The 25,886-nt window shown below is 47.2% G+C and overlaps 2 protein-coding genes across 2 annotated transcripts; one reads left to right on the forward strand and one right to left on the reverse strand.

Moving 5' to 3' along the window:
* Positions 1-273: 273 nt before the first annotated feature.
* On the forward strand, positions 274-19,952 carry LOC104252924 (probable E3 ubiquitin-protein ligase HERC3). Its single transcript, XM_059817658.1, has 23 exons — positions 274-319; positions 1,385-1,517; positions 2,195-2,271; positions 2,845-3,066; positions 3,855-3,946; positions 4,544-4,674; positions 5,455-5,600; positions 5,916-5,992; positions 6,307-6,401; positions 7,615-7,674; positions 8,218-8,320; positions 8,482-8,665; positions 8,998-9,176; positions 10,330-10,425; positions 11,633-11,746; positions 11,811-11,933; positions 15,150-15,290; positions 15,385-15,551; positions 16,712-16,778; positions 16,981-17,060; positions 18,113-18,296; positions 18,679-18,778; positions 19,406-19,952. The coding sequence occupies exons 1-23, from the start codon at positions 274-276 to the stop codon at positions 19,618-19,620; spliced, it is 2,832 nt and encodes a 943-aa protein (XP_059673641.1). The 3' UTR covers positions 19,621-19,952.
* PIGY (phosphatidylinositol glycan anchor biosynthesis class Y) lies at positions 13,800-14,555 on the reverse strand. Its single transcript, XM_059817659.1, has one exon. It carries the CDS (start codon positions 14,507-14,509, stop codon positions 14,279-14,281), a length of 231 nt encoding a protein of 76 aa, XP_059673642.1. The 5' UTR covers positions 14,510-14,555; the 3' UTR covers positions 13,800-14,278.
* Positions 19,953-25,886: the final 5,934 nt, after the last annotated feature.

Genomic DNA, 25,886 nt, shown 5'->3' on the forward strand with positions numbered 1-25,886 from the left:
CCACCCCGAGCACCAGCCGCCTCCCGCGGACCGAGGAGAGCCGCTTCACCAGCGCCCACCAGCTCACACGTTTTCAGCGCAGGGGTCGGAGTTGGCCACCTCCGGACTTCCAGGTGCCGGGGATCCCGGGAACCGGCCGCGCCCGCTTCTCCTCCCGCTGCTGCGGCACCCGCCGAGTTTCGGTTCCGTTTCCCCGCCGGGGCGGGGCGGGCGGGGCGGTCCCGGCGCTGCCCCCGGCGCTGCCCGAGCTGTCGGGCGGCGGGCGAGCGCGGGATGGCGGCGGGACGGCAGCAGCGGCGGCGGCGGCGGGGCCGGGGGAGCGGTCCCCCGCGGCGGCCGCGGCGCACGGAAGGTAGCGGCTGGCGGGAGCGGCGTGGCGGAGCCGTCGGGGAGGGCGGCGGGGGCGGCTGGAGCCCTGCGGGGGGTGGGAGCCTCCTGGCCGACGGCAGACCCGCCGGCGGTGCCGTGCGCCCGGCGGTGAGACCCTCCGGGAGGGGTCCGTGGAGGTGAAATAGGCAATAATCTGCCGCGCTGCCTCGCAGGGGGAGCGAGCCGCTGCGTGCGGTGCTGAGGGACGTCCCAGTGCGCAGCAGCCGGGGGCGGCTGGCGGGGGAGAGACCGCGGCGGGGAAGAGACGTTAGTTTCCTCTGTGGTTACACGTTGTGGTTAAGCTGGGGAGGTGTGAGAAGGGGGGACAGGGAGCCTGCCAACAGTGGGCCTCCCCGGAGGTGTTAGGCAAATCAGGGAAGCTTTGCTGCTGGCTGCCGTTCACGCTTGGGCATCCTGGCTCTCCGGCACTTGGGCTGCAGTGGGGCCACACGCGAGTGACTGCGTAGATCTGGTGCCTCAGGGTCAGGAAAGCACCTGCAGCCCCTCGGCTGCAGACGAGAAGGGACTTCCTTCTGTTGTAAATAGGCAATGTGTGAATTTTCCGCCATTGCTTCTCCAGTGTCTTATCCAACATCTGACTTCAAGGCACCCCATCCCCAAGGCTGTGACAAATCTGGGGTGGTCAGATACCTCAGGAAGTGCTTTATCTCCCCAGGACACTCTCCACAGCTGTGCAACAGTAGCAGAGTGTGCTTCTGCTGACGTTTTGCGCATCATCTTAGGAGCTGGTGACACAGCAGCCTAAGAGATGGAGAAATGTCTTTTAGTGACAGCCAGGAGAGTTGTCTGGCATGAAACCAAGCAGTGGGTAGGACACTGAAACTCCAAGGGGCCTGAAAAAAATAAGTCATACACACTTGTCTCACTTCTTCCTGAGGAGCAGAAGCTCTTGGTGAAAGCAGTAGCACACAGAGGTCTTGGGAAAGGGGCCAAGATGGGTAAGATGCCCCCTGCCTTAGCGTGACTGTCCTGCCTGTCCGTATTTGTTCTGCAGAGCACACACAGTCGCAGAGGAATGGGAAGGTGCAATGTTCAAACCACGATGCAACACATAAGCTCTTTCTCTCCCCCGATGGGAAGCTTTCTGAACAGTGGGCTACGGCTTCAGCTGACCGCTCTAAGACAAGGTGAGAAGCTTTCACGGGGTGGAGGTATGGATGGTAACAGTCAGAAAATGTGGCCCACTTTTCCTAAAGGTAACATCCAAGAGACTGAGGCGTGTTCCTGTTGTAGAGAGGGAATGAATGAACACATTCATGCCTTGTCCCCAAAACTTTATCTTCTTCTGTTACCCAGTAGGAATTGCACTGATTTTGAGGATAACACCAAGATATGAGCTGCTTGGGATGCACAGGAGACAGATTTCTCTCAAAGTTAGTAAGGATTGGTAGCGTATACCGGAGTAATGCAAATGACTTGCACACCACACATGGCTTGGGAAAGCTGTGGGTGAAAGACCCAAGCACACCTGAACCTTGCCACCTTCTGATTAAGCTGTGAGGGTGACCATCATCTAAAAACGGCACAGCAGTTTGCTGTGGGATTTTCTGTTATCTTGCCCAGGGTTGAGCCTGATTCTCTTCCAGCTTCCCATGGTGCAGACCACAATCGAATCAGTTAGCCCAGCTACACTAGGCTAGCGTAAGAGCAGGGTGAATCAACTTACAGGTGACCTATATTTTTCCACGTAATTCCCGCTAAACGTGCTAGAACTTGGTGAGCAGAGAATCTTCTTCCTTTACTTTGTCTCATGGCACAGCATCTATCTATTTTGATTTGGTTTTTTTCCCCGTTATTTTTGTAGGCTGGTGAAAGAACTAGGAAACCAAGATATTGTTCAAATAGCGTGTGGGGACCAGCACGCCATGGCGCTCTCCAGAGGTAGCCTCTTTCAAGCACACTTTTCCTCCAAATGGGAGTCACATTATGGCAGGCTTGCTCTTGGAAGGGAGTGTTTGAACTGTGTCCAGTAGTTGGTGACATCTCATTAGAGAGCAATGAGCCATGGGGTGGGGGACACAAAGTGCATTGGCTGTCAGCGCTGCCCTGTCCTCCCAGCACCCAGGGACCTGGAGCTATGTCTCTCTCCAGTTCCTGAGCCCTACCCCTCCGCAAAGGTGTGTTGTGGAGAGCAGACACGGCCGCCCCACTCTGCGGTCACCAGACCTGCTCATTCTTAAGTTGGAGCACCTTTCTGGTTGGGAACTTCTTGCAAGTATGGCTTTAGAGGTGGAAGCACCCGGCCTTTATTCTTGCTGTGCTGAGTCCCACAAGCAGCATGGGACTGCCCTGAAGGGGTCAGAAGCAAACAGGGAGATTTGGTTGCTGCTGATGGTCTCTCACCTTGCAGCTAGATCCCTGAAAACAGCGCTGATTTTTGCTCCCACTCCTAAAGTGCAAAGACTCAAGGGAAGCAATGAGTCTGAGCTGTTTCCTTTTGTTCTGTGCGTGAAGGAGGCGAGCTCTTCACCTGGGGCCAGAATACCCACGGGCAGCTTGGAGTAGGGAGCCAAACCACGCTCATCCCTCAACCACAGCTGGTGGAAAGACTAAAGGGCATCCCACTCGCTCAGATTGCTGCTGGAGGAGCTCACAGCGCCGCTGTGTCACTGTCTGGAGCGGTGTACTCCTGGGGAAAGAATGATTTTGGACAGCTGGGACTCGGAGACACAAAAGGTAAGGAAGGACCACAGTTGGAGAGTAAAGCAGTAGGAAGGTGTTTTCCTGGCCGGTGAGCTTACTGCAGACACAGGAGTGGCTCCCGACTGTCAAGCTCCTTTGGAGCAGCAGTGGACAGTAAAGTCTTCTGAAGAAAGTATACCTGGATAAGTTGTTTCTGAGCTATTGTATCCTGACCAGGAAACGCATGCAGGGACAAGGGATTTAGGGGTTGCATTTCTGTAGAGAACTTCCAATGGTGTTATGTGGCCAACTGGATAGCATGGGCTCTTAAAACCGTATGTCTCAGAGGTCTCTTTCCACTCCCATTCTCTCTCCAGGCAGTCTTGCATGAAAGAAATTAATTTTATACCTCTGCCTTCTTTAATTCTCTGGAAACGCAAGGTGAGAGAAGACTTAAAATCACCCATTGTCTTCAAACCTAGAAGGCTAGAGCAGAGTTGCCCTAGCCAGACAGAACCTGAAGCCAGCAGGACCTGAATCAGTCCACACCCTTGAGAGTCAGGTATTTTGAAGCCAAGCACCTTTTGGCAAGCAGATGTGACAGTGCTGTGCTTTGTTTCAGATCGAACATAAATGAAAAGAAAATGCTATGAAAATGACAGAACATTATGAGAAAGAGTATGTTATAGTGGAGGGTAGAAAACAACTCAAAACCAAGTTGTAAATACATGAATTGCTGTAAGACAGGACTGAAAAGCGCTAAAAGCCCCTTTTTTCTAAATCTTTCTTTGTGTGAGACCTCCCAGTACTCTTTCACTTTAGCAGTGCTATCTTCTTTCCAGACAGGGACTGCCCATCGTATGTTGGAGCATTAGAGCACTGGAAAACTGTATTTATCTCATGTGGGGCAGATCATACTGCAGTTCTCTCCAAGGTGAGTCTGAAATGGAAAGTCAGCATCTGAGACCTCACCCTGGGAGAAAAGATATGCTGCTAAAAGTCAGCATGGAGAAATCGGGATGGCAACACCTGCTTCCATCCGAGTCTGAAGACGATCCCCAAGGGATGCTAACTAAGCTATTGGGAAAACTGGCCTTTTCTCAGATTCCTATCACCTGCATGCAAACTTTTGCAGGGAGATGGTGAGTGGGAATCCTGGGGCAAAGAGGTGCAGTTCAACTCTCAGTATTTTTGAAAATACTATCTTTTTTGTAGCATATTGGGGACTTCAGAAAATGTGAACAACAGCTAATTCACTAGGGTTTACTTACACAAGTAAAACTCTTAAACAACAGGGAATTAATTATTCTTAGGATTTAAATGGCTTTTCTCAGGAGTTAAATGATTTGGACATTAGACAACGTAAGATTAGGCTTGATGCGACGTGAACTCTACCTGTGTTTGAATCAGAGGTGTTTTGAATCAAGTCCCATATAACATACTCTGTCTTGCTGGCTCTCACTCTCGGCGATGACCATTTGAATGACGTTAATAATACAGTGATCCTATTGTTTGTTTCTTCATCTTTAAGGAGGGGTTGGTGTGCACCTTTGGAGCAGGAGAGGCTGGCCAGCTTGGTCACAACTCCACCCGGAATGAACTCATGCCTCGTGTGGTGGCCGAGCTGTGGGGAGCAAGAGTTTCGCAGGTTGCCTGCGGCAGGTGGGAAAGTGCCCCTAACGTGCCTTCTAAGGTCAAGGTCTTAGGGAAATCGCTGAAGAACAGTAGGGAGGGGAGTCACCAAGATACTCAAATCCCTGTATCCCACTAGGTCAGCACTGTCAGAATATCGTCCACTCTTCAAGTGTAAGCCGCCCTCCTGCCACAGCCCCAGTGAAGGCAGAACTCTCAGCCCATGCCGAGCAGAGGAAGAGGGCTGCAAAAAACACCAGGAGCCCTTGGTTTTTTACTCTTTTAAGAAACGGAGGGTGCACTGGGCTCCAAAGGGCAAAAGAGTGTCAAAAGCCTGCGTCGGGAAAGTCGCTGAATTCCCATCCGCTTTGACAAATTGGTGCGTCCTTAGAAAGAACCAAAGAGTGATGATAATTATCCAGTTTCATTCTGCCTTTGTGGAACCGGGCCAGAAAATGTCTCCCGTCAACTTCCCTGGGCTTTGAATTAGGCTCAGCAGCATAGAAGTTGCGCTTTAAAAAATGGAAGGGCGTGAAGCTAGCAAGGCATAACACTTTATTTTTGTATGTGGAACCAGGGTAAATTACAAACATTGGAGGATAGTATAGGAAATTTGAGTCCATATGTTTCTTTATTGCTGAATGTTTATGCAAGGAAGTGTCCTAAGACTTTGGTTAAAGGGATTCTATAGCTGGACTGTCAGGACTCTTAAAGACAAGCCTCAGCTATCCACTCTGAAAACGTATCTGTAAATTTTATTCTGACTAGTCCAGTGGTATTAGCTTATTATGACCTTCTTTTTCTGAACAGACAGCACACCCTGGTCTATGTCCCCTCCTTGGACAAAGTCTATTCGTTTGGTTCTGGTGAAGGACAGCTGGGAGACGAGAGAAAGCCTTATCAGTTGATACCACTTCCCATCAGTTCACCAGTGAATACTGGAAAATCCTGTCAGGGTAATAACCATTGCAGATGTGTACAATCTGTATTCGTTTTTTCCAGGGAGATAATTGCTTTCTCGATTTCATGTTTACACTGAGGCTAACATTATGTCTCATGCTTGGTTGGTCATCCCAACAGATTCTAGCAATGGATAATTCCATTTGCTGCTTGATTTATCATCATGGGTAATGGTCATATAGAATCAACTTTTAGACAGACAGCTGCTATCTGAGGGTTTTTTTGCTGTTCCACATCTGTGCACTGAACTGTCTGAAGATAATGACTGTCTCTTCAAATGTTCCTTTGAAAATCTTTTTATTCTTTCACAGAAAAGAACGCGTCACAAAAGGTGATTGAAATTACTGCAGGAGGAAACCGAAGTATTGTCCTTTGCAAGAAGAAAATGGTACGTGCGTATTTGATCATGGCTTCTAATGTTACCATTGTTCACATTACTGCTGGAAACATTTGGATTTTCCATACTGCTTTTAGCGCTCCAAGTTCATATATGTTTCCTGCAGTTCTTTCCATACTTACCCAGAAACTAACTTGTATTGCGATTATATATCTGTTCTGTGGTTAATGCATCTGGATCATGCTGGATGACCATTAATTTGCTCATACTTAGACTGAAATCTTCTTGTAATGATTGGCTTGAAGAAGAAGAATCCCATCTGCTAGACCTGTAATCTTGTCAATATTTTCATGCATTTCACACAGAATGCCTATTTGAATGGAACTGCCACTCTGAAGGATAAGGAAGTGGATGCATGGATTTCTAATTCCAGTTTGCAACACTGGGAGACTATAAAAAAGTAAGTTGGAAACATGGTGGGGTTTTTTTCCCCCCTGATACATGATTTTCTCTAAAAACTATTATTCTTCAGAGACTATTGTAGGAACTGATGTTCAAGAATTTAGCCGACGCAGAATCTTGTACCAGCACTTCTTACCTAGTTTTGCACAGGAAAAAGAGATGTTGATAAGCAACAGCCCTTCAATAACCCTTTTGCAGGAACAGAGCAGACGTACTGCCTGGCTTTGGAAGCCTGTCCTCCTCTTCTTGCACAGAATGGTTGTTAAGCTGATGAAGAGGTGGCAAGTTAAATCAGTGAAAGATTTGGTCTGCAGACCGAGGCCTTGTGCAAAAATTGTAATTCAGAGTACTCAAGTGTTTTGTGTGTGTCAGCATTTAAAAATTAGTGATCCCTTCTTTAGTTACCCATTTTCAAAAGCAGTAAGTATATACTACTGTGGGAAGCCTTACACTTATGGCTGAGAATTATGATTATGTAGTCTTTTTTCAGATCTTATGTGGGAGGTTATTTTCTTTGGGAAAGTCTGACTCCAGCTGGTGATTTTGAGCATTTAAAAACCTTGCCTAATTTAGATCTAAATTTTTCTCTGACCACTTTTAGTGTGGTTTGGATCATATTGGACGTGGTTGTTGAGAGGGTGAGAGAGAGAGAGGGTTCTTTCCAGATCTCAACAGGAAGGGCCTGACAGCAAATTGCCTGATAAAATAGCTGCTTTAATAAGGATAGAACCAGGAATACCGGTAGTGAGTAAGTCTAATGTCCCTTCAGACGCTGGCAACCCAGTGTTCATGCAGCAGCAAATGGACATCCTGATGGATTTTCCCTCAGCTTGCTACAGAGATCCCGTCTGTGAAGGGGTTCCTCCTCCCCTCCATGCCGCAGCGCCTTTTCTTTTGTATAACGACAAAACCAGACAATGTCCCAACCTGTCAGGAGAAGAACACCCACCGGCACGCAGCACAAGCTGGCATGGGGCAGGTGAGCAGGTTCCCTCACAAAGCCCAGGACAGCAGAGGTGGCTTGCCAAAGTTCACTAACTCCTCGAATACGTCGTCTTCTGCAACGCTCTCAATAAAGTAACACTAAGAAAAGTTTTATGTGGCCAGGTGCAGACACACTTGTACATGTGGTTTTTGTTCTTTCAGAATTAAAAACCTGAAGTTGCTACTCATGTTGAAACGATTGACTTTGGTTTGTTTTTTACTACCAGGAATATCAGACTGATCTTTTCATCCGAGGCTTGCATCAATGGAAGCTTCCTGGAGAAAAGGTAGTGTGTGCTGACTTAGATGTAACAGAATAGATTGGCTGCATGTAAACTGACCAGAAAGTGTTATTTTAGCCCACATATGTAGAGAAGATTAGTCGTATCTGAATTTGCAAGAAGCAAGTTTGTATTTTTCAAAGCCCAAGTTAAAATTAAGTTTTTTATCCCTCCAGTCCTATTGAAATTTGCTGTAGAAGCTCACATTCTAGCAGATTTTCCCACAGTGACATTTGACATATGATGATAATCCCTTTAGGCAATATTACGGCTCCAAAGGATCCAAAATAGCTCCTCCCAGCACTGAAGTGCAAGTCATTTTAGGGTGAAATACTGGAAGCCTACCATTAACGGTGCGCAGCTACACAAGGCAGGAAGGACAGAATATTAATCAGTGAGAATATCTTCATAGAACAGATCAAATTATACCCACTGGCATCAGGGCTGAACTTTCCAAGTATTTTCTGATGTTAGGATGCTTCGCTATTCAGTTAGTAACAAAAACCAGCTTCTCACATCATTTGGTGTTCTTCTTTTCCTTTGTGATAGAGACAAACATTTCAAAACTTCCAAAGAGGTCTCGGGTGTAGACATGTCAGAAGTGCAACATTTTTATGAGAAGATCAGCAAGAAACCAAAAGTCTTCCAGGAGGTAAGGATTCGATATAAGGATTGTCACTGCACAGATACTGACTGAGGAGCTCTGGATTTGTGCATGAAACTTGGGAATTTCCGTGCCAATCTAATTCACAGATGATTTTGGCAAAACATAATTGCATTTTTAACCCTTGTCTCTTTTTTTTTCCTCTGAAGGTGCAAAAGGAGATTGAGAAATTACTGCCATCATTGTCTTCCTCTCCCATCTCACCTGAAAATTTCAGGGTCTACTTGATCTTGCCTTTCCTTCTGCAGGGAGAGGATGAAAGCTCTTACCGTTGTCTCAGGCTGCTAGCACAAGCCATCACGAAACTCCAGCCAAAGGACCTGCAAACTCTTGGTAGGGTTTTATGATGATAGAACTGAACGATTTCAATGCTTGATCACCTCCGGCTGCAGAGAAAGAGTTAGTATCGCTGATGTAATTTCTTCCAAAGTTCAGCCTGGAAGAAATGCTTTCGGTAGGAGTAGAAACATGGGGACTACACAGCAAGACACAAGAAAAAAAATCATCTCAGTCTGAGGTTTACTAATTTTTATAGTGCAAAATTAAGCTTTTTTTTTTTTTGGTTTAGTTCATGTGATAAAAAGAGAAAATGTGGCTTCATCCACAAATTGCAGTTATTTGCATGTTACCTGTGACGGATACTTCACTAGCTGTTTTCTTTACAGAATGCTTGTGGTCAAATCTAGATACATCCTTTTTCAAGCAGCTGGTCATTCTATATCAGAGGGTTTCCCAGAAAAATCTGTCTCAATTTATCATGGAAGTCAGAGGTTGGCAAAGAAACCCCTACAACCTGCACCCACATGAAACAGTGACTCTGCAAATACTGCAGATTCTTTACCAGGTGAGAAAGCGTTTGGATCCTGATTATATAGGACGTATCAGTATGAGTTAAGAGTATTTTAATCCTTTTTACTTGTTAAATTCTCTGGGTTTCCTTCTTAGAAGGGAACATGGGGCCTTGTCATTTGTCATTGCTTCAGGAATCTCTTTGGCTTTACACCAGCATAGCTTTGAAGGAATCCTGCTCTTGAGTTGTGCCTGGCTGACCCTCTATAGAAATGAAGAGCTGAAGCATGTTATAGCCCCTGGCAGGGGGCGGGATGCTTTCAGTGGTGTGAGGAGTGCATGCACTGATGCGTACAGAGCTATGGATGTCCTGTCCGTGACGCAGCATGCCCGTTCCCCTTTCTGCTGGTGAGATCCCCCACCCCAGTAACTGCTCACAGCATTTAAAAGACAACCCACCTGCTTGGCACATCGTGGCTGCTGTGCGATGCTTTAAGAGCCTGTTAGCTGAGTTGTTTTCTGGGACAATAGAATTAGAGCATCTTTAGCTGCATACGAACAAGGGGAAGAAAGGGGGCAATAACTGTGTTCTTGACAACCATCCTTTCTCCTTCTGAGGTGTTCAAAGTTTAGGAAAGTCAAGAGCTCAAGCATGCACTTAGTATGAATACGGGAGAGTCATTAGATTTTGTTCAGAATTGAATATCCTTTTGGCTGAGAATGCAGATTTGGGCCTCGATGTTTAGGCTTTTGAATCTGTATTTGTCCAGATAAATAAACTCAAAAGTGCAGCAGGCCTACTCCTCTGTAAGTGCTTACATCCTTTGGAGCTTTACATGTTCACTGTCCCCCTTCCAAAATCGTATCTTTGCCAGGCAACAAGCATGAATGTGAATAGGGAACTTCAGATTGTCCTGCAATGTGAAAAGACACTCAAAGTGAAACATACCTTTCCTGATGGAGTCCTGTTAAGGGATCTTCATTGTAGATGAAAATTGCCTTCCTCTCAGTTTACACATGGCTTTCTGAGACTTCTCGCTGTTGAGTGCTGTGCTACTTGTAGCACTTTTATCCTACCACTTCTGTGCAGGGTCTCAGAGCTCTTTCTGCAGACAGTCCTTTTACTCCTTAGTCCTGTCCTGCCAGTCAGATGCATAGCTCACTCGATCTGCTGACACCCCTTTTCATATTGCCTGTTATCAATGCAGGTGAACTCCAGAACTGGTTTCAGAGTACAAGAAAACAACTTCTATGTGCCTCAAGTGAAAGTGATTATCCAATGGTGTTCGTTCTTTAATGCAGAAGTAGTAAGTATAAAATCTTACCAGCAGTGCAAAACACTTTTTTTTTCTGTTTTATTTAAATGAGTCAATATAGATGAAAGTCAACTCCAGACTCTAGCCCAGTACATCTCAAAGACGTTGCATTTTCCCTAGCTCTCCAGCTGTTCTAAATTATGCAGGCCATTTACCACCCCAGTATTTTAGCAGCTACAATAGTGCCTTTCCTGAGATGACCCCTGGTTCTGAGAGTCGGAGCTGCCCTCCAGCATCTTGAGCAGCTCTGTTTGCTTTGAACTGGTATCACTGTGAAATAGCACCATGAGGGATGATTGCTATACTCGTTACTCTGGATTTTATTATGTTGAATTAACAGAAATATTGTGAGGTGTCTTTAAACTTTTATGTAGAAACCCTATTGACCATTTCAGTTTACTTACATCTAAAAACAAAGCCATGGTAATAAAAAATAATCTGTGAAATGGTTAATTTCTTGATGACGTGAAGGAGTGAAAATCAGCTACCAAATGCAATCGGTGTCACAGGAAGCAGCATGAAATGGAAATGTGGATAGTAGGGGCTTCCTTAGGCAAAAAATGCAGTTTTCTGGCAACTTGGCTGGAATTTCCAGGGCAACTGCCTAATTCTTTCATAAGCTTTCATTTGCTAATGGACCAATTTTGTACCAATTAACCAGAGCAGAGGAGGAGGTTTGAGAAACAGTATAGCATCAAAAGCCAAATAGGACATTACCCGAAGTTGCTGCCTTATCACACTGGAGGTGTAACACTTTGAATTAGCTTATTTTGTATACCAATATCTACTTTTGGTATTACAGATAATAAACCCACCAGTTTTTAACAACAGTGTACGATAACCTGGGTATCCAGGACGTTTTTACTATGTGTTTTGGTTTAGCTGAGTTATGGAAGATGCTATTAAAATCACTATTTGTTTTTTTTCTCGGGGCACTGTAACACAAGTGCCTGCCTGCACAGACAGTTCAGATGCCTCTCTGTCAGGGTTTCCCTCTCACAGAAGTGTTTAGAAGCTGCTTTTAGAAAATGTGCCTCTGTTGCCGTAGTGTTCATGTACACAACAAGGGCATGTTTCAGAGATACAGGAGTTTGCCAGGGTACAGACTGGTGGTTCAGTCTGCACATGTACCCCCGAACTCTGATTTTGCAAGAGAAAATCAACCCATCTTTTTCTTTATTCCTTGTCATTTCAGATAGCCCTATGGAAGCTGACCAAATATCCATGCATCTTTGACAGGCAAGACAAGATCGTTGTTCATCGTACAGAATGCAACATTCTGTCCTTCTCTTCTAGTGGTGTAAGTGTGGCAAAATTTTTACAATTTAGAAGAGATAAACACACTGCTAACAGACTGTTACTTCAATCTACAGCTATGCTTAATACCGATGGGCCAGGAACACTGGCTTTTTCTGGTCAGAAGAGAGCGCCTTCTGCAAGACATATGGACCCATTTAAATGGTGCACCAACCCAGCAATTCAAGAAGATCTTAAAGGTAAGATACCAAATTGTATTTGTGTTAGTTCTGCATATATTGCTACAGTGTTCTTTGGTTTTCAGTGTTACTGAAGTACTGCTAGAAGGGTTTCGGTATTCACTGAGCATACAACAAAACAACTACTCATCAAATCACTATAAAACATGTTCCATAGGGGATGTAGAGTAAATCTGGAGGGTAGTATCTTACATATGTATTCCAGGTAGCCATCAAGCTTTGTTGGCATAAGTTAAATGCAAGTGGCAGTGCTATTTACAGTGAAGTTGCTTTGGGGTAATGTAATAGGATCGCTCAGGAAACTGGTAATTGGCAAAGTTCATTACTGTAACTGCTAGACTGACTTTAAAGACTCTAGGCTAGTTTGCTGTACGTGAAAAACTTGGTGGCTGGGGAGCCAGCCTTAGAGGCTAGCAAGTGACATAGCCACAAAAGCGATTTCTCTCATGGAGATGCTGCCTGAAGGGAAAGGAAGGATAGTGCCAGCAAGAGAGATGGAAAGCTGATTATAATGCTGCTGTCTCCATGTGGCTTTAGTCTGTGGTTTCCACACAAACCCAAAGGTTCTGGCAGCTTCAGTTTCTTCAGGTATTGCAATGCTAGCCCTGCCCTGCAAAAGCCATTTGATGGCTGACATGGGAACAGGGCACCTGCCCAGAGTGGAGCTCAGCTCAGGGACCATGTGCTGTATCAGTCACTAACCCAAGGGCTGTCAGAGCCTGGCAGCACGCCCGTGCGGCAGGAACTATCAATCTCTGGTTCTGGTTCCTCCCGAGTGAGCCTTCTTGGCAACCAGAGCTGTCAAAGCTTTTCCTTCCTGTATGCTTAGGAGAAGATTCACAATGGCCCCTAGAGCAACCTTTCCTTCCCCCTTCCTCACTACATCAGCTGAAAGAGGAATTTATTTATGGAGGCAATAAGGCTTGTGCTCTGTAGTGTCCTCTGCATCTTGAGTCCTTCTCCACTGATTGTACAAGGAGCCCCAACCAACAGCTGCCCCAACCAACAGCTGCACTAGCTAGAGTCAGCCTTCGAATATGCCTCTTGCAGGCACTGCCTTCCATACCGTGGATGACAGCACTATTTGCCCAGCAGCAGCCTGATCAATTTGACTACCTTATTGTATCCCACCAAGAGACGCTGAGGTCTGCAGTATTTACAACTTGGTGCTGCATTTCTGAATTTTGCAGCAGGTAAAGGACATTCATATTTCTGTGTTGCAGATATAAGCCACCCAGTAACAAAACATAAAAAAGAAACCCTTGTAACAGATTATCGTAGCATTAACCTGTCCCCTTCATAGCTGTGTCCTGTGAAGACATTTTGTCAGACAGTACCGAGAACGTAGTTCTTTGCACCTGACAGCCTCACAGTGGTCTGTCACTCCATTCTCTACTGTTGCTGTAAATGAAAACAGGGAAAATTGAAGTATTTAGCAGAAGCATCTTCTGTTCACCCTCTGCCGAGGAGGAGATGGTGCTAAGGGGAAAGATACTCTACATACTTAAACAGCGCATGTAGCTGCCGACTTGGCTACCAAATCCTGGGTTCAGTTGGAGTTACTCTTCCTCTAACCCGTCAGGAGAAGTCTCTTTAATGAAGATGACCCAGCCTGGCTATTAAACGTGGGCACTCAGACACATTTAACAAATAGTACAGGGACATACATCTCCTAAGCAGACACTGGAATATGTTGGAGGCCACTCTAACAAAACCCCCCAATGCACAAGTACATCTTTTCTGCAGTGTTGTCACTTGCCCATCTTTTCTTAAAAGGAAAAAAAAAAAAAAAAAGGGAAGCAAGCAGCTATTGGACATACAGACATGGGTATCATCCAAGTAAATGTCTTCATTTAACTCAAGTTTTGTTATCAAACATCAGCCTAATTTATTTTATGTTCTTCTGACAGTAAGACAAATACATTTCCATACATGTATCAGTTCAAAACAAAACCAAAGCTTGTAATTCAAAGAGAGGTTCATATAGCTGCATGTTGTCATTGCTTATTATTTAGGCTCAGTTATTTCAGTCAGGGTACAGTTCTTCCTCATAAAAATGATCACCACTTAGAAGATTTTCATTAGTGCCACTACAAACGCACAACACTCTTGAAGGGATACACTAGAAGGCATTAGTGCTTATTATTCCTTCTCTTTATCTGCCGTAGCAGTAATTAAGTAATAGGCTGCTGGAGACGACGTCATACAGTTCCAGGTATCACTAGGAAAATGACGACAGTCACTAGTGCCAGAAGGGAACTCTCTCAAATCAACTGCAATACCTGATGAGATTAAACAAAACCGCATTGCTTTAGAGAAGCCCAGGGGTTAGCAAATGCATCGCACTAGTTGTGCCTAAAAAGCTTAATCCCCATCCAGGTCCACAGGTGGAAGAATACATACACTGGTATTGTAACAGGAAGGAGGAGACTGTAGAAACATAAGCTGTTAGTGCTGGTGCAGCCCTGTGGGAAGGTTTCATCTACACTGGCTGAGTAAAACAAGCCTGCCAGGGACAGGAGGGGAACCAGTACAGTCAGCGTGGGCAGGGAGGGGAGCATGCCTCCTCCAGCCATCGGCCCCAGTGTACAGCCGTGGCTGGCGGGTCCTCAGGGCTGCTTCGAGCCCTCAGCTGGGGGCTGCTTCTGAGTTGTCCTGGCAGCCTCTGGGATCATGTTCGGGATGCCGTCGATGATGGGGTATGCAATGCCCAGCTCCTCGTTAACGAGCTCGTTGGTAGCTTCATCATACCTGGCCAGGCAAGTCAGGGGAAAAAAAACAGAAGAGGAGGCGTGAGTAACCCGGGTTTGCCCTTTGGCAGCCCCTCTCGCTCGACCCGGGGCAGCGGTAGGCCAAGGGCGGGCAACGAGAGCTGCTCTCCCGCCGCGGAGGGCCCGCCCCGGCCCCCGGCCCCCGGCCCTCACCTCAGCGGCCGCTTGGAGAGCGGGCACACCAGGAAGCGCAGCAGCGACGGCTCCAGCGGCTGCGCTGAGCCCGAGCCCTGCCCCTGGCGCTGCCCGCCGCCGCTCGCCGCCCGCCGCAGCACCGCCGCCGCGCCGCGCCCGCCGCCGCGCAGCATGGCCGCCGCCGCCGCGCCACTTCCGGTGCGCCGCCAACCCGCCCCGGGCTGCGCTGCGGTGCGCGCACAGGGGTTCCGCCCCGCGGCGGGGGCCGGTGCCCGTCTCCCCGGCGCTATGGGTGTCTGGGGACTCGCAGGTGTCCTTCGTGGGCGAGGCAGGAGTGGACGAAGGCGGGCTGTCCCAGGAGCTCTTCAGCGTCGCCGTCAGGACCCTCTGCCAGCCCAGCACCGGGGCCTTCCGCCGCGTCGCCTCCGGCCTGGTGTGGTTCCCCAGCCAGGTAGGGGGCCGGCAGCCCCGCGGCCCGGGGAGGTGGGGAGCCTGCTCCCGGGAAAGGCAGTCACGGCTTTTTGTACGTGCTTGTTTTTGACCAGGCGTCGAGCTGCGAGGACATCTTCTTCCGGGTCGGGACGCTGTGCGGAATGGCCCTGTACAACGGCTGCATGGCGCCCTTCCCCTTCCCCAGGGCGCTCTACAAAAAGCTGCTGGGCCTCGCGCCCACCCTGGAGGACCTCGAGGAGCTGGAGCCAGCCACAGGCCGGTACGAGCCAGCCGCAGGCCGGTACGAGCCAGCCGCAGGCCGGTACGAGCCAGCGACCGGCCAGTACGAGCCAGCCGCAGGCCGGTACGAGCCAGCCACCGGCCGGTACGAGCCAGCCGCAGCCTGAGCTTTTGCTGGGATGCTACAGCCGAGGCGGGTCTCCTAGCTTGACGATGCGCATGGAGATCTCCAAGGCCCTATTGGGAGTACCCGTGGCAGCTACGTTTGCCGTTGCGGAGCTGCTAAAAGCCACGGATTTCCAAGGTGGTCCTTGGCCGGGGCACGGATGTTGCTCTCCAACGGAGGCTGGCATCGCCAAAATAAAAAGCCGAGCCCCATGGCTTAGAAGGGGTCAGATTTCTGCTCCATGTTAGCTAAGTCCACACTCTGAATATACAGTTTAAAACCACTTTGAGCTGTAGTTCGGACTCGGAAGAACTAAGCACTCAATTACAGATGTTGGTTTTTTGTCTGATTTACTGATTATCAGTTTCCACAATGATGTTATGCACAAGCACAGTACTAGCATATGCTGCCATTGTGCCAAATCTGAGAACCCGCATGCAGGGTTTCCACATGCTGGGAAAGGAGATTTCGGGCAGATACAGCAGGGAGAGGTGCTGCTGCCACCAACATAAAGCTTCTAGGCCCCTGAAGCCCAGCTTTCCACTCAAGTGCTATAAGCAGCTGAGAAGATGAGAACCCTTTCCCACGAGCCAGTGACTGAAAAATCACAGGTGGACTGAAATGTCAGGTTGCCTGCAATACTTTGAGAGGTGCTGCATCCCGAAACAGTTCTACCAGATCATCCCACTGGTCCACAACTTAATTCCTCCCTAGATGATACCTGGAAGAACAAGGCTGTGGCCCAAGCCCACTTGCCATGGAACTTTGTGTAAAGTTATGCCCACAGGGCGTGGGGATGGACTTGCTGGGAATCCTTCACGGTGAAGGCATCTGCCCTCAGCTCATGGCAGCAGTGGGACATAAGTGTACAGATCAGTTTAGGGCCATATATGAAGGTTCTGTGTGAGTATAGGTGTTCTGTATGTATATGCATTTAAATACTGCTTGTCAAAGGATGGTTTTCAGCGGAATTTGAAAGTGCATCAAATGGTCATGTTTCTTCTCTCTTTTTTTCCCCTTTGTTTTTTCAAAAGGAGTCTTCAGGGAATTTTGGATGAAGAATGTGATCATATCATTGAGAGCCTGGACATGGACTTCACGGTAAGACATTATTGTGCCATTCAGACGCCATGCATGTACTCAGGCAAGACAATGTCCCACTGTAAACGACACAACTTGTCTGTAAACTTAAGCTAGTAAGAGCGCTCTGTCAGGCCCTACAGAAAGAAAGAAAGATAGATGTAGCACATATATATCTGTCATATATAGATATGGCATCCAATGTTTTCATTTATTTGCATAGATAATGGAAGAAGGAGGTTCCATGGTTGCTGTTGAACTTAAAAAAGATGGTGCCAACATTCCTGTCACTAAGTATAACAGGTCAGTTTTATTTTTATTTTTCTTATGCTGTTGTCATGTTGTGAGTGTGTGAAATACCATATCTATACCCATCCCCATATGCTCTTAGAAAATATTGAACATCAGCATCGTGCCGTTGGTCTTGCTCCAGCAGGTTGCATGCTTTCAGTTCTTGCTGTATGTGCTGCGTATGTGCCAGACATCAGCAGTTTGTGCTGCAGTGGATAAGAAGGGGATCCTTGGACACCCTGGCATCTGCATATACAGAGATGCCTGACCTTATCAAGGAAGTTCCTAACAAATGTATAAAGTACCCCTGAACAATATTTTCAGGGAAATATGGACAACTTGTCTGGGAAATCCAGCTGTAGGTGCACCTCTATAAGGTTTTTTTTTACAAGCAAAATGTTTCCTGCTTAGTTACGTATATGGAATGTATCTTGTATATAACAGAGGAGGAGCAATCTGTCAATAAGGTATTGTGTCAATGTTAACTTCAGAGGACGGGGGACAGAGAGAAATTCTGTGGCCTGAGTTATGCATATGATCTGAGGACCTACAGGGATGCATGAAAGGGCTCTTTAAGAAGCTTGGAGCATAGTGTTTACATTGAGTTGATTGTACAACTACAATGTCACTAAAGGTATCCCCATCACAAATAGAGAGAAGAGGGAGACTGTACTGATTAGCAGCTGTGCAAATATTTATTTTGATTTCAGGGTAATTCTTGGACGTTCGTTTGGAGTTTTGCTGAATTTACACCATTTAGGTCTGCTAGGTTCCATCTTAATAGTGAAGTGTCTGATAGGATTTCATTGGAGAGGTCACATGAAGTACAAGGAGTATCATCAAAATGAATCCATGTTGGCCAGCATTCTCTTTTATTTGTGATGATCCTCCCCCCTTATTCAGTGAATAAATAATGGCCAGTGATGACTGCTCTCAGTAAAGACTGAGTCTTTATAGTAGAGCGGGTCATACGGAATAAAAGAATAAGGAATAAAGTTCTTTATAATTCTCCTTTTAAAAAAGCACCTATTGCATTGCTTGTTTGATTCAAAATATCTTTGCAGGAAGGAATTTGTTGACTTGTATGTGAATTATGTGTTCAATGAATCGATACGGAAGCCATTTGAGGACTTTATGCAAGGGTTTTTAAGAGGCTGCCCAGCTAGACAGTGGAAGATGTTTCTCCCTGTAGAGCTCCAGATTGTTCTCCAGGGACACACAAAATTTGACTGGCATCTGCTGGAAAAGGTATGGGATACAAGCACACTGTACTTCTGCTACATCTGCTGAGCATAAGCTCTTTCTGACCTGTTCTTCTGTTGAGTGCGTAGGTCATGAACAGAAAAACAGAAGCTCAAGGGACTTTCTCTTTTCTTGATATGTGTTGTTTTGAGTCTGTTTCTAATTTACATCAGTCACAAGAATAAAGGGGACTAAAAATCAAGTCGTAGCTCAAGGATTGTTACAAAAATCTTTGAAAAACAAATGAACAAGCAGATTGCAGAGGTTAAGAGGATTTGAATATCTATGAACAGGATTATAAAATTTATTGGATAAACTGTTGTTGCTTTAAATAAAAATGGAAATAGTTAGGATTAACTGGCCAGTTTTATTTTTATCTCTTCGACAGAATGTGACATACAGCCAGTATAAAAAGTCAGATCGAACCATCAGGAATTTTTGGACTGTGTTTCACAAACTCCCAGAAGAAAAAAAGAAACTGTTTCTTGGTAATATATCAGGCATTTTAAACTTTTCATCGCCCTTTTCTCTCCCTCACAACACACATTTTAGATGCTTGCACATAAAAATACTATAGTTCCAAAGTGCTTTTTGACATTTTTCCCCCCCGCCACATTTTCTAGTGAAAGCCATGAAGAAGTGACACAAAGAATTGCACAGACACAGTTCTGACCCTTTTCACATCCCTTGAGGCTTGCCCGAGTGCATCTGACTTCCTTGAACCTTGCAATTACTTTATCCTTTACTTTTGTGGTTATCAGTTGTTGGTCAGAGGCCTCAACTTGTGTGAGCAGACTATGCTGATGTCAGCATTTCAGCTTTCTCAAAGAATCGCAGAAGCTAGCTAGTCCTTTTTAAATGTAGAAGGTCAAACCTAGCCTGGCCTTTCTCATCCACAAAGTCTATATAAGTAAAAGAGCACTTATAGTTATGAATCAGCAAGAGACTTTATTATATTCAGGTACAAATTCAACAATAAAAAAAATTGGCTTATGGAAATAGCTGTATTTTTACACTAATTTTCCCTCATGATTTTCATCCTCTGATAACATTATCTTGTTTATTTTTTTAAATTTGCTAACTTGTTTTTGTTTTTCTTTTTCCCCTTTGTTCAGCTTTTTTGTCAGGATCTGATCGAATCCCTGGCCATGGAGTGGAACATTTTAAATTTTCTATTGCAGATCCTCAAGCAGAAAATCCAGATGAGTGCTATCCTTTTGCCAATACCTGCAACTACATTTTGTTCCTCCCCAGATACAGCAGTAAAAGAATACTCAAGAAAAAGTTGCTTTATGCCACAGAGCATAATGAAAGTTTTGGCTTGTGCTAACTCTTGGTCAGGAGCACTTTAAAGCAAAAATAAGAAAAACAAGTCTTTGTTTCACTTGTCATATTTTTCTCTTAGTAACTCCAATTTACTGGTTTCTACCCTGCCTTATTTTTACTGCACTTTAGAAACACTTGAGCATGTGTATTCACTGAGATTTTATATTGATCATAAAAATAAGCTTAGACCAGATACCTGATGGTTCGATTATAAAGTTAGGGAAGAAGAATCCTATTTAACACGCTTCCAAGAAGCAAGCTGATAACCAAGTTTGTTTACATATATGTCCATCCTGTCTGCACTGTGTTGGTCTTTTTTAGTTGGGATTCTGTGATTTGTACATTACCAAACATACAGCCAGTATATGCTAAGCAGTCATCGCTGCAAGAGGAAGCTAGGGTAAGGTTTTCATCTGTATTAGTTAAGGATTCTCTTGGGGAGCAGCTAATGCTAAGGAGGCATGTTCCTGCAAACTGTGAATTGCAGGGGCAGCCTGTGCTCACCTGAAAATGGCCTTTGACTTACCTGAGCGAAGTTCTTAGGATGAGGATTTGATCATTCCTAGACTTTGTCAAAAACTGTATTTGTGAAGCATTAAAGGACTTTTTATTATTTAGTGTGATAACACTGTGATATTTGTCATGTTTCTTTATATCTTCTAAGGAGATGTTTGGCAATTGAATAAACCAAAACTTGAGGCTTGCAGAACAACTCTGTCTACAGAACCCTTTGGACATGAGGCTTGCAGGGCTGCTGGAACCTCATTGTCGAAACAGTGCATAGCACTGGCAGGATATTGACAACATCAGGCAGGATGTAAAGGCAGGATGTGTATTCTTCTGTATATTTTGCTTTGTGTAAAAATACATAGAGAGAAAGACAATCATTTTTCAGCAGTCCTCTCTTTCCTTTGGTGTGTTAAATGTGTCAGTGGACATACGTATGTAAAGACGACTTTTACTGTGTTGAATTAAATGATGATTGATTAAATCTGCACACCTGTAGTTGGGTTCTTCATTCATTATGTAGCTGCCTATGTGTGACGGTGTATCTGTTTTCTGTCCTTGATACGGGGAAGCCATTCACAAGAGGAGTCAAAGGCTGATGTAAGTGCATTTCAAATAGATGGACTGCATAGGCTGAACAAGTCAAGGTCTTTCACACTTGGTGCAGAATATGCTTTAGATGAATGTAAAAATTGAGAGTGAGAAGAAGACAGCAATTTTTACCTCCTGTTCTGTCTTGACTTTGTGTTGGTATCACATGCACACCCTCTTAGACCAGGGAGACCGCCTCTTTGAAATGCCAGTAAATTATATAAACCTTTTTTAGAAGTGACTGTTAGGCTAGTGCTTTTTTTTTTTCTTTAGGAAAGTAAACATTTCCTAGGAAAGACATAGGCATTATTTATGAATTTCCAGTTCAGTAAAAAGGACATTGTTACATATTAAGAAAGAGAAAGCTTCCTTTTAAGTTACAGTATAGTAATTAGTAAAGAAAAACTTCAAGCACTCACCTTAAGCGCCAGTGCGGTACAGAAAAGCAGGTGGCACAGCACTGGTGACGGGAAGAAGAGAATTAGCGCCCCGGAGGATGCCAGCTGCCAGCCAAGGGGAGTGAGGGGACATGGCCTGCACAGAGCTAACCCCCAGCCCCCTTGCCTGCCTGGGACAGATGGGACTCCACAGGGACGCTTGCACCCTCTGGGAAAGGCACCACCCTGCTGCCGGTGTGTTTTTGTGGAAAGAAGGAACTGGCAGAAGCCCAAGCTGTTGTCCCTGTTGAGCTGGAGGGTCCCCATCCCACGCCTGGCTGATGCGGCTGCACCATCACAGCTGTCTGTCGTGGCAGCTGAGCCTGCTGCTCTTCGCCAGCCTGCTCCTGGCCGCTTGTTTCCTTTTTCATGTTTTTCTAAGCTTCCGTTAGGGCTTGGAAATCCAGAGTGATATTCTGTGCTGTGCAAGGGTACAAAAGATGTATTCTGTTTGCATTTCAAAATAACCCATTAGAGATTAAATGATAATAGGTTTATTTAGAGCCTGAAGGAATTTCCTTCTCATCATGTCTGATGCAACGTCACATGGGAGATTAAAGCCCAGAGTAACTTTCAAGGCTATTTTTAATTTGTCCTCAAATAAGCCCTACTTTTATTAAAAAAAAAAACAAACACAAACCTTCAGAGGGAGCAGAGTAGAGCGCTCCTCTGTCATTTTCTGAAATTAATTTGAGCACCAAGCCGTGTCTACATTTTCTCAAGCAGTGCTTATTATAAAATATGCAGAGGAATACAATGAGCCTTGCACTCAGCTATGAGTTTAAAAGGCCTTACAGAGGCAGCGAAACCATATTGAACCTGCAGCAGGAATTTTTTTTAGACCACTCATCTGATTTGAATGTCACCTGTAGCAAAGTGCAAGAGCCTGGCAGAGCAGCTGATGTAAGCAGGGTGGATCTGGGGCAGCCAGGACACCCCTGCAGCTTGCAAGCCATGAGAAACAAAGGAGGTAGCCTGGTGAAGTGTGTTAGGGGTGAGCTTCGTGCTGGATTTGCTGCAGAGGACACCACACAGAAATACCGCTTCCACAGGAGGTAGTGGGACTTTGCCTTGGCTGTCTAATCCCCAGCTGAGCCCCTCTGAAAAGCTCTTCCCTAACATGGGAAGGGCAGGTGAAAGCTGCCACCCTGTCTTCCTTTGTGGAGATAACTCTAATGAATAATAACTTGGATTACCACAACATTCAGGAGACCTCACCACATGCTTGCCCATGTGGTTCTTGGCACTGGACTGCTGTTCAGCTGCCTGGGGGAGAAGAGAGGTGCTTTGGAACTCAGGATGAGCTGCAGATTTTGGCATCTCTGGATATCTTCAGACCTGATCTCTGCATGACCTAACCCACCAAGGAAATGGTGAGCTACATGTTCTTCTGAAGAAGGTCCAACCTTGCCATGGGCCTGCCTAGGGCAGCCCTTAGCCAGCAGGGAGATGTGGACTCCAGCCTGACCACCTCCAGGTGAAGACCCAGGGGCTCTTAGGAAGAAATCTGCAGAGTCAGCGGCCTCCAGAGGGAGCTGTGCACAGCGGAGTGCAGGGACACAAACAAAATGGGTTTATTTTGGTGTCTTTATTTAATTTTATCCATTTATGAAGGACCAGCCTCGAAAGTTCTCCACGAACCTGAAATGCAGCAGTTAGAAATTGGTTTAAGCAAGAGAGTCCTGGCTCCCTCGGACAAATTGCAGGCTTTGCTTTCTCATCTACTTTTTTTTTTTGCTTTTCTGTGTGTACCTTCCCCTCGTTCATTACTCAACCAGAAAAAAACACAGGAAACCGAACATAAAGGGAAATGCTGACTATTTTGCAAAGGTCTCCAAATGATGAAATAAATAAACCAAAAACAAACCAAGGAAATATTTTTTCCTCTACACTCTCAGATATTATAGAAGCTGCTTTAACACTGGTTAAGTAAAAGCTGTTACGTCACAGGTGTAATTTTACACTAGAGAGTAGCTCTTTTTATGCTAAACATGCATGATCTATGCAAATACAGGTGAATTTTTATTCAATACATGACACATTGCATGCTAAGTACACAAAGACTGCAAACTGCCAGAGATGTAGCATAAGGGAGATGAATACTGTGGGCACTGGACTTGCTTTAGGGACCTCCTTCCCCCTCCTTCCCCCACCCCAAGCCCTTGCAAACTCTCTGTGGTTTGCTCAAATATTGACTGTCATTTTGATGGTCGGAGTGGGATCCAGCTTGTGCATTGCCCTCGCGGCATGCAGAGTCTTTTTCTAATGGATGGCATCAAAATCAGAAAATGAGTACTCTGGAGTTATATAATTGCTTGCTCATCGGCCTCTTTTTTTTTCCCTCTTTCTCCCAACAGATATTTATACTTTGACCACAAATATTTTCCTAAGGTTGAAGCTTTGTATAAAATGAGTTCCTAAACAAGCCAGCCTGTCAGGTGCCCTAGAGGCCATGTAAAATGCAAGATGAAAAGCAGGAGAGTGGAAAGGAACTAACTATTGTTATTAATAAGTGGTATTTCATGCTTAACAAAACCAAGAGAGTAATTTTAAACAACGGAAAGCTGGCTTTCCCTCAAGACCTTCATTTAGACTAGCTTAAATTCTAGAATATTTGCATATGCTTAACTTTACCCATTTATTTCTATTGTCTTTAGGGCAGCTACTGATCTCCTTAGCTCCTAAGACTTGCCAAATCTCTGCAGTCACAACCCTTGGCCGCGGTTTGCGGCAAGAGCTGGTTATCCATAGCGCTCGGTCTTTGGCAGCAGCCTCAGCTTCCGTGGCATTTCCCCATCAGCAGGAACGCGGGCATGCGGGCTGACTGCAAGGAGCTCTGACCCCAAGCAGGGCCGTGGCTTCGGGGAAAGGAGATTCCCTGAACAGACCTTCCTGGGGGACGAGGCAGAAATGGCAACACAACATCCCCGAGGAAGCGTCGTCCACCCCCTGCCCCCAGCAGCAGGCTATAGTCACTGCCAGACGCCAGCAGGCCGGGGAGCCCCGGAGGACCGGCTGACTCCCTCCTCACCGCTGCTTCCGCCAGGCGGGCCAGGCAAACCCTCAGCACCGGGAGTCGGGCCTAGCCCGGCCTGAGCGAGCCTCGGCAGCCGCCCGCGCAGGCAGCGCCAGCCTGAAGCAGCCTGTCACGCTGCCTCAGGCCCGGCCCGCCGCCGGCCGGTGTCGTGGGCTCTTCGGGCGGTGAATGCCCCGCGCGGGGGCCTTCCCGCACCCACCCCACGGGCCCGGGGAAAGCGCTGAGACGGCTGAGGACGAGAGGCGGGGGACAAGCGGGACCCGCTGCCACCGACCGCCGGCGGAGACCCGCGGACTGACAGAGCGCCCCGCCCCGCGGGGGGCGGGGCGAGGCGCAGCGCCCGCCGCCGATTTGTGCTCCGGGGCCGACCCCGCACCTTCTATTGGCCGTCCTCAGCCGTCACTCCCGCCGGCGGCGGCGGTATCAGGGGGCTGGACTTCCTCGTTGCCGTGGCGGCAGCGGCGGGGCTGGCGGCAGGTGAGCGGCGGGGAGCGCAGCTGCGGCGGCCGGGGCACGGGGCGGGGGGGGGGGGGTTGGCGGTAGCCTCTGGCAGCCGCTCGCCCCGGGCGCCCTGCCCCGCGCGGCGCGGTCAGAGCCCCGCCGGGGTGCGCCCGAGCCCTGAACCGTTGCGCTAGGGTCGGGCCTGGCCCGGCGCGGCGAGTGCCGGCGGAGGGAGAGCCCAGCTCCCTGGCGGGGCCGCCGGTAGAGCTGCTGCCGGTGCTCGTACCGAAACGGTGTGTGGGGGAGAGGGGGCAAAATGCAACAGCGGCAGCGCGAGGGTGCGCGTAGCAGCGCGGCGGCATGGCGGAGCCCCGCGGCCCCGCCGCCCTCCCTGGCGCAGGACGCGCGTCCCCGGGCGGGGCCTCCCGGGCCGGTGCGCGGAGCCGGGGGTGGCAGCGGGGCTGCGGCAGGAGCCGGGCGGCCTTGATGCTGAATCAGCTTGCGGGGTGGGCAGGGGTTGCTGCCGTGGGGTGCCGGCGCGGCGGGGGGGGGGGGCGGGCAGCGGGTGCCCCAGGCCGCTGCTGTCGGTCCCTGGCGCCGGGGGCTCGGTGTCCCCGCCGGGCTCGCTGGAAAGGCCGGTCTGGGTGTGGGCAGCAGCAGCAGTAAGCACGGAAGCCAAGCAGCCCGTGTCTGGGGTGAAGGCAGGGGGATGTTCCTACTGGGATTGCAAAATGGAGATGATGTGGGGTCTTGCTTGATTTTTATTTACTTATTTTTAAATGTCTTCTTTGCGGACACCTCTAGCAGAGGGCATGTGGTTATACAATGGAAATGCTCCGTTTCTGCTTCAACTCATTCACTGTTACACCTTACATTCTCTTGCTTTATAGCCTGGTCTACACCGGACATTGCGTTGGAGTAAAATGAAGGCAAAAGGAAGAAGAAAGTGGGCTTGGAGGCTTAGTTGCAGAAAGAAGCAGTAAATTCCTTCATTACTGGGCAATGCTGACAAAAAGAGCACATTTGCCAGCTGAAATCTTGCAAACAATAGGGAGAGAAAAAACTTGTTTATTCATGCCCTGCCAGTTGGCAGATCTCTTTGTTTAGAGAGCATTCAGCCTTTGAGTGTTGCTTGTTGCAAGCACAATATTTACTTAACTAACTTTCCCAGAAAGGGTGCAGTTGTGGTCGCAGCTATGGCTTTAGAATATGTTTGTACAATTGTGTGAAGAGACTGTGTATATCATGGTAGCTATT

This window comes from Gavia stellata, chromosome 5 (genome assembly GCF_030936135.1).
Source record: "Gavia stellata isolate bGavSte3 chromosome 5, bGavSte3.hap2, whole genome shotgun sequence".
Lineage (NCBI taxonomy): Eukaryota > Metazoa > Chordata > Aves > Gaviiformes > Gaviidae > Gavia > Gavia stellata.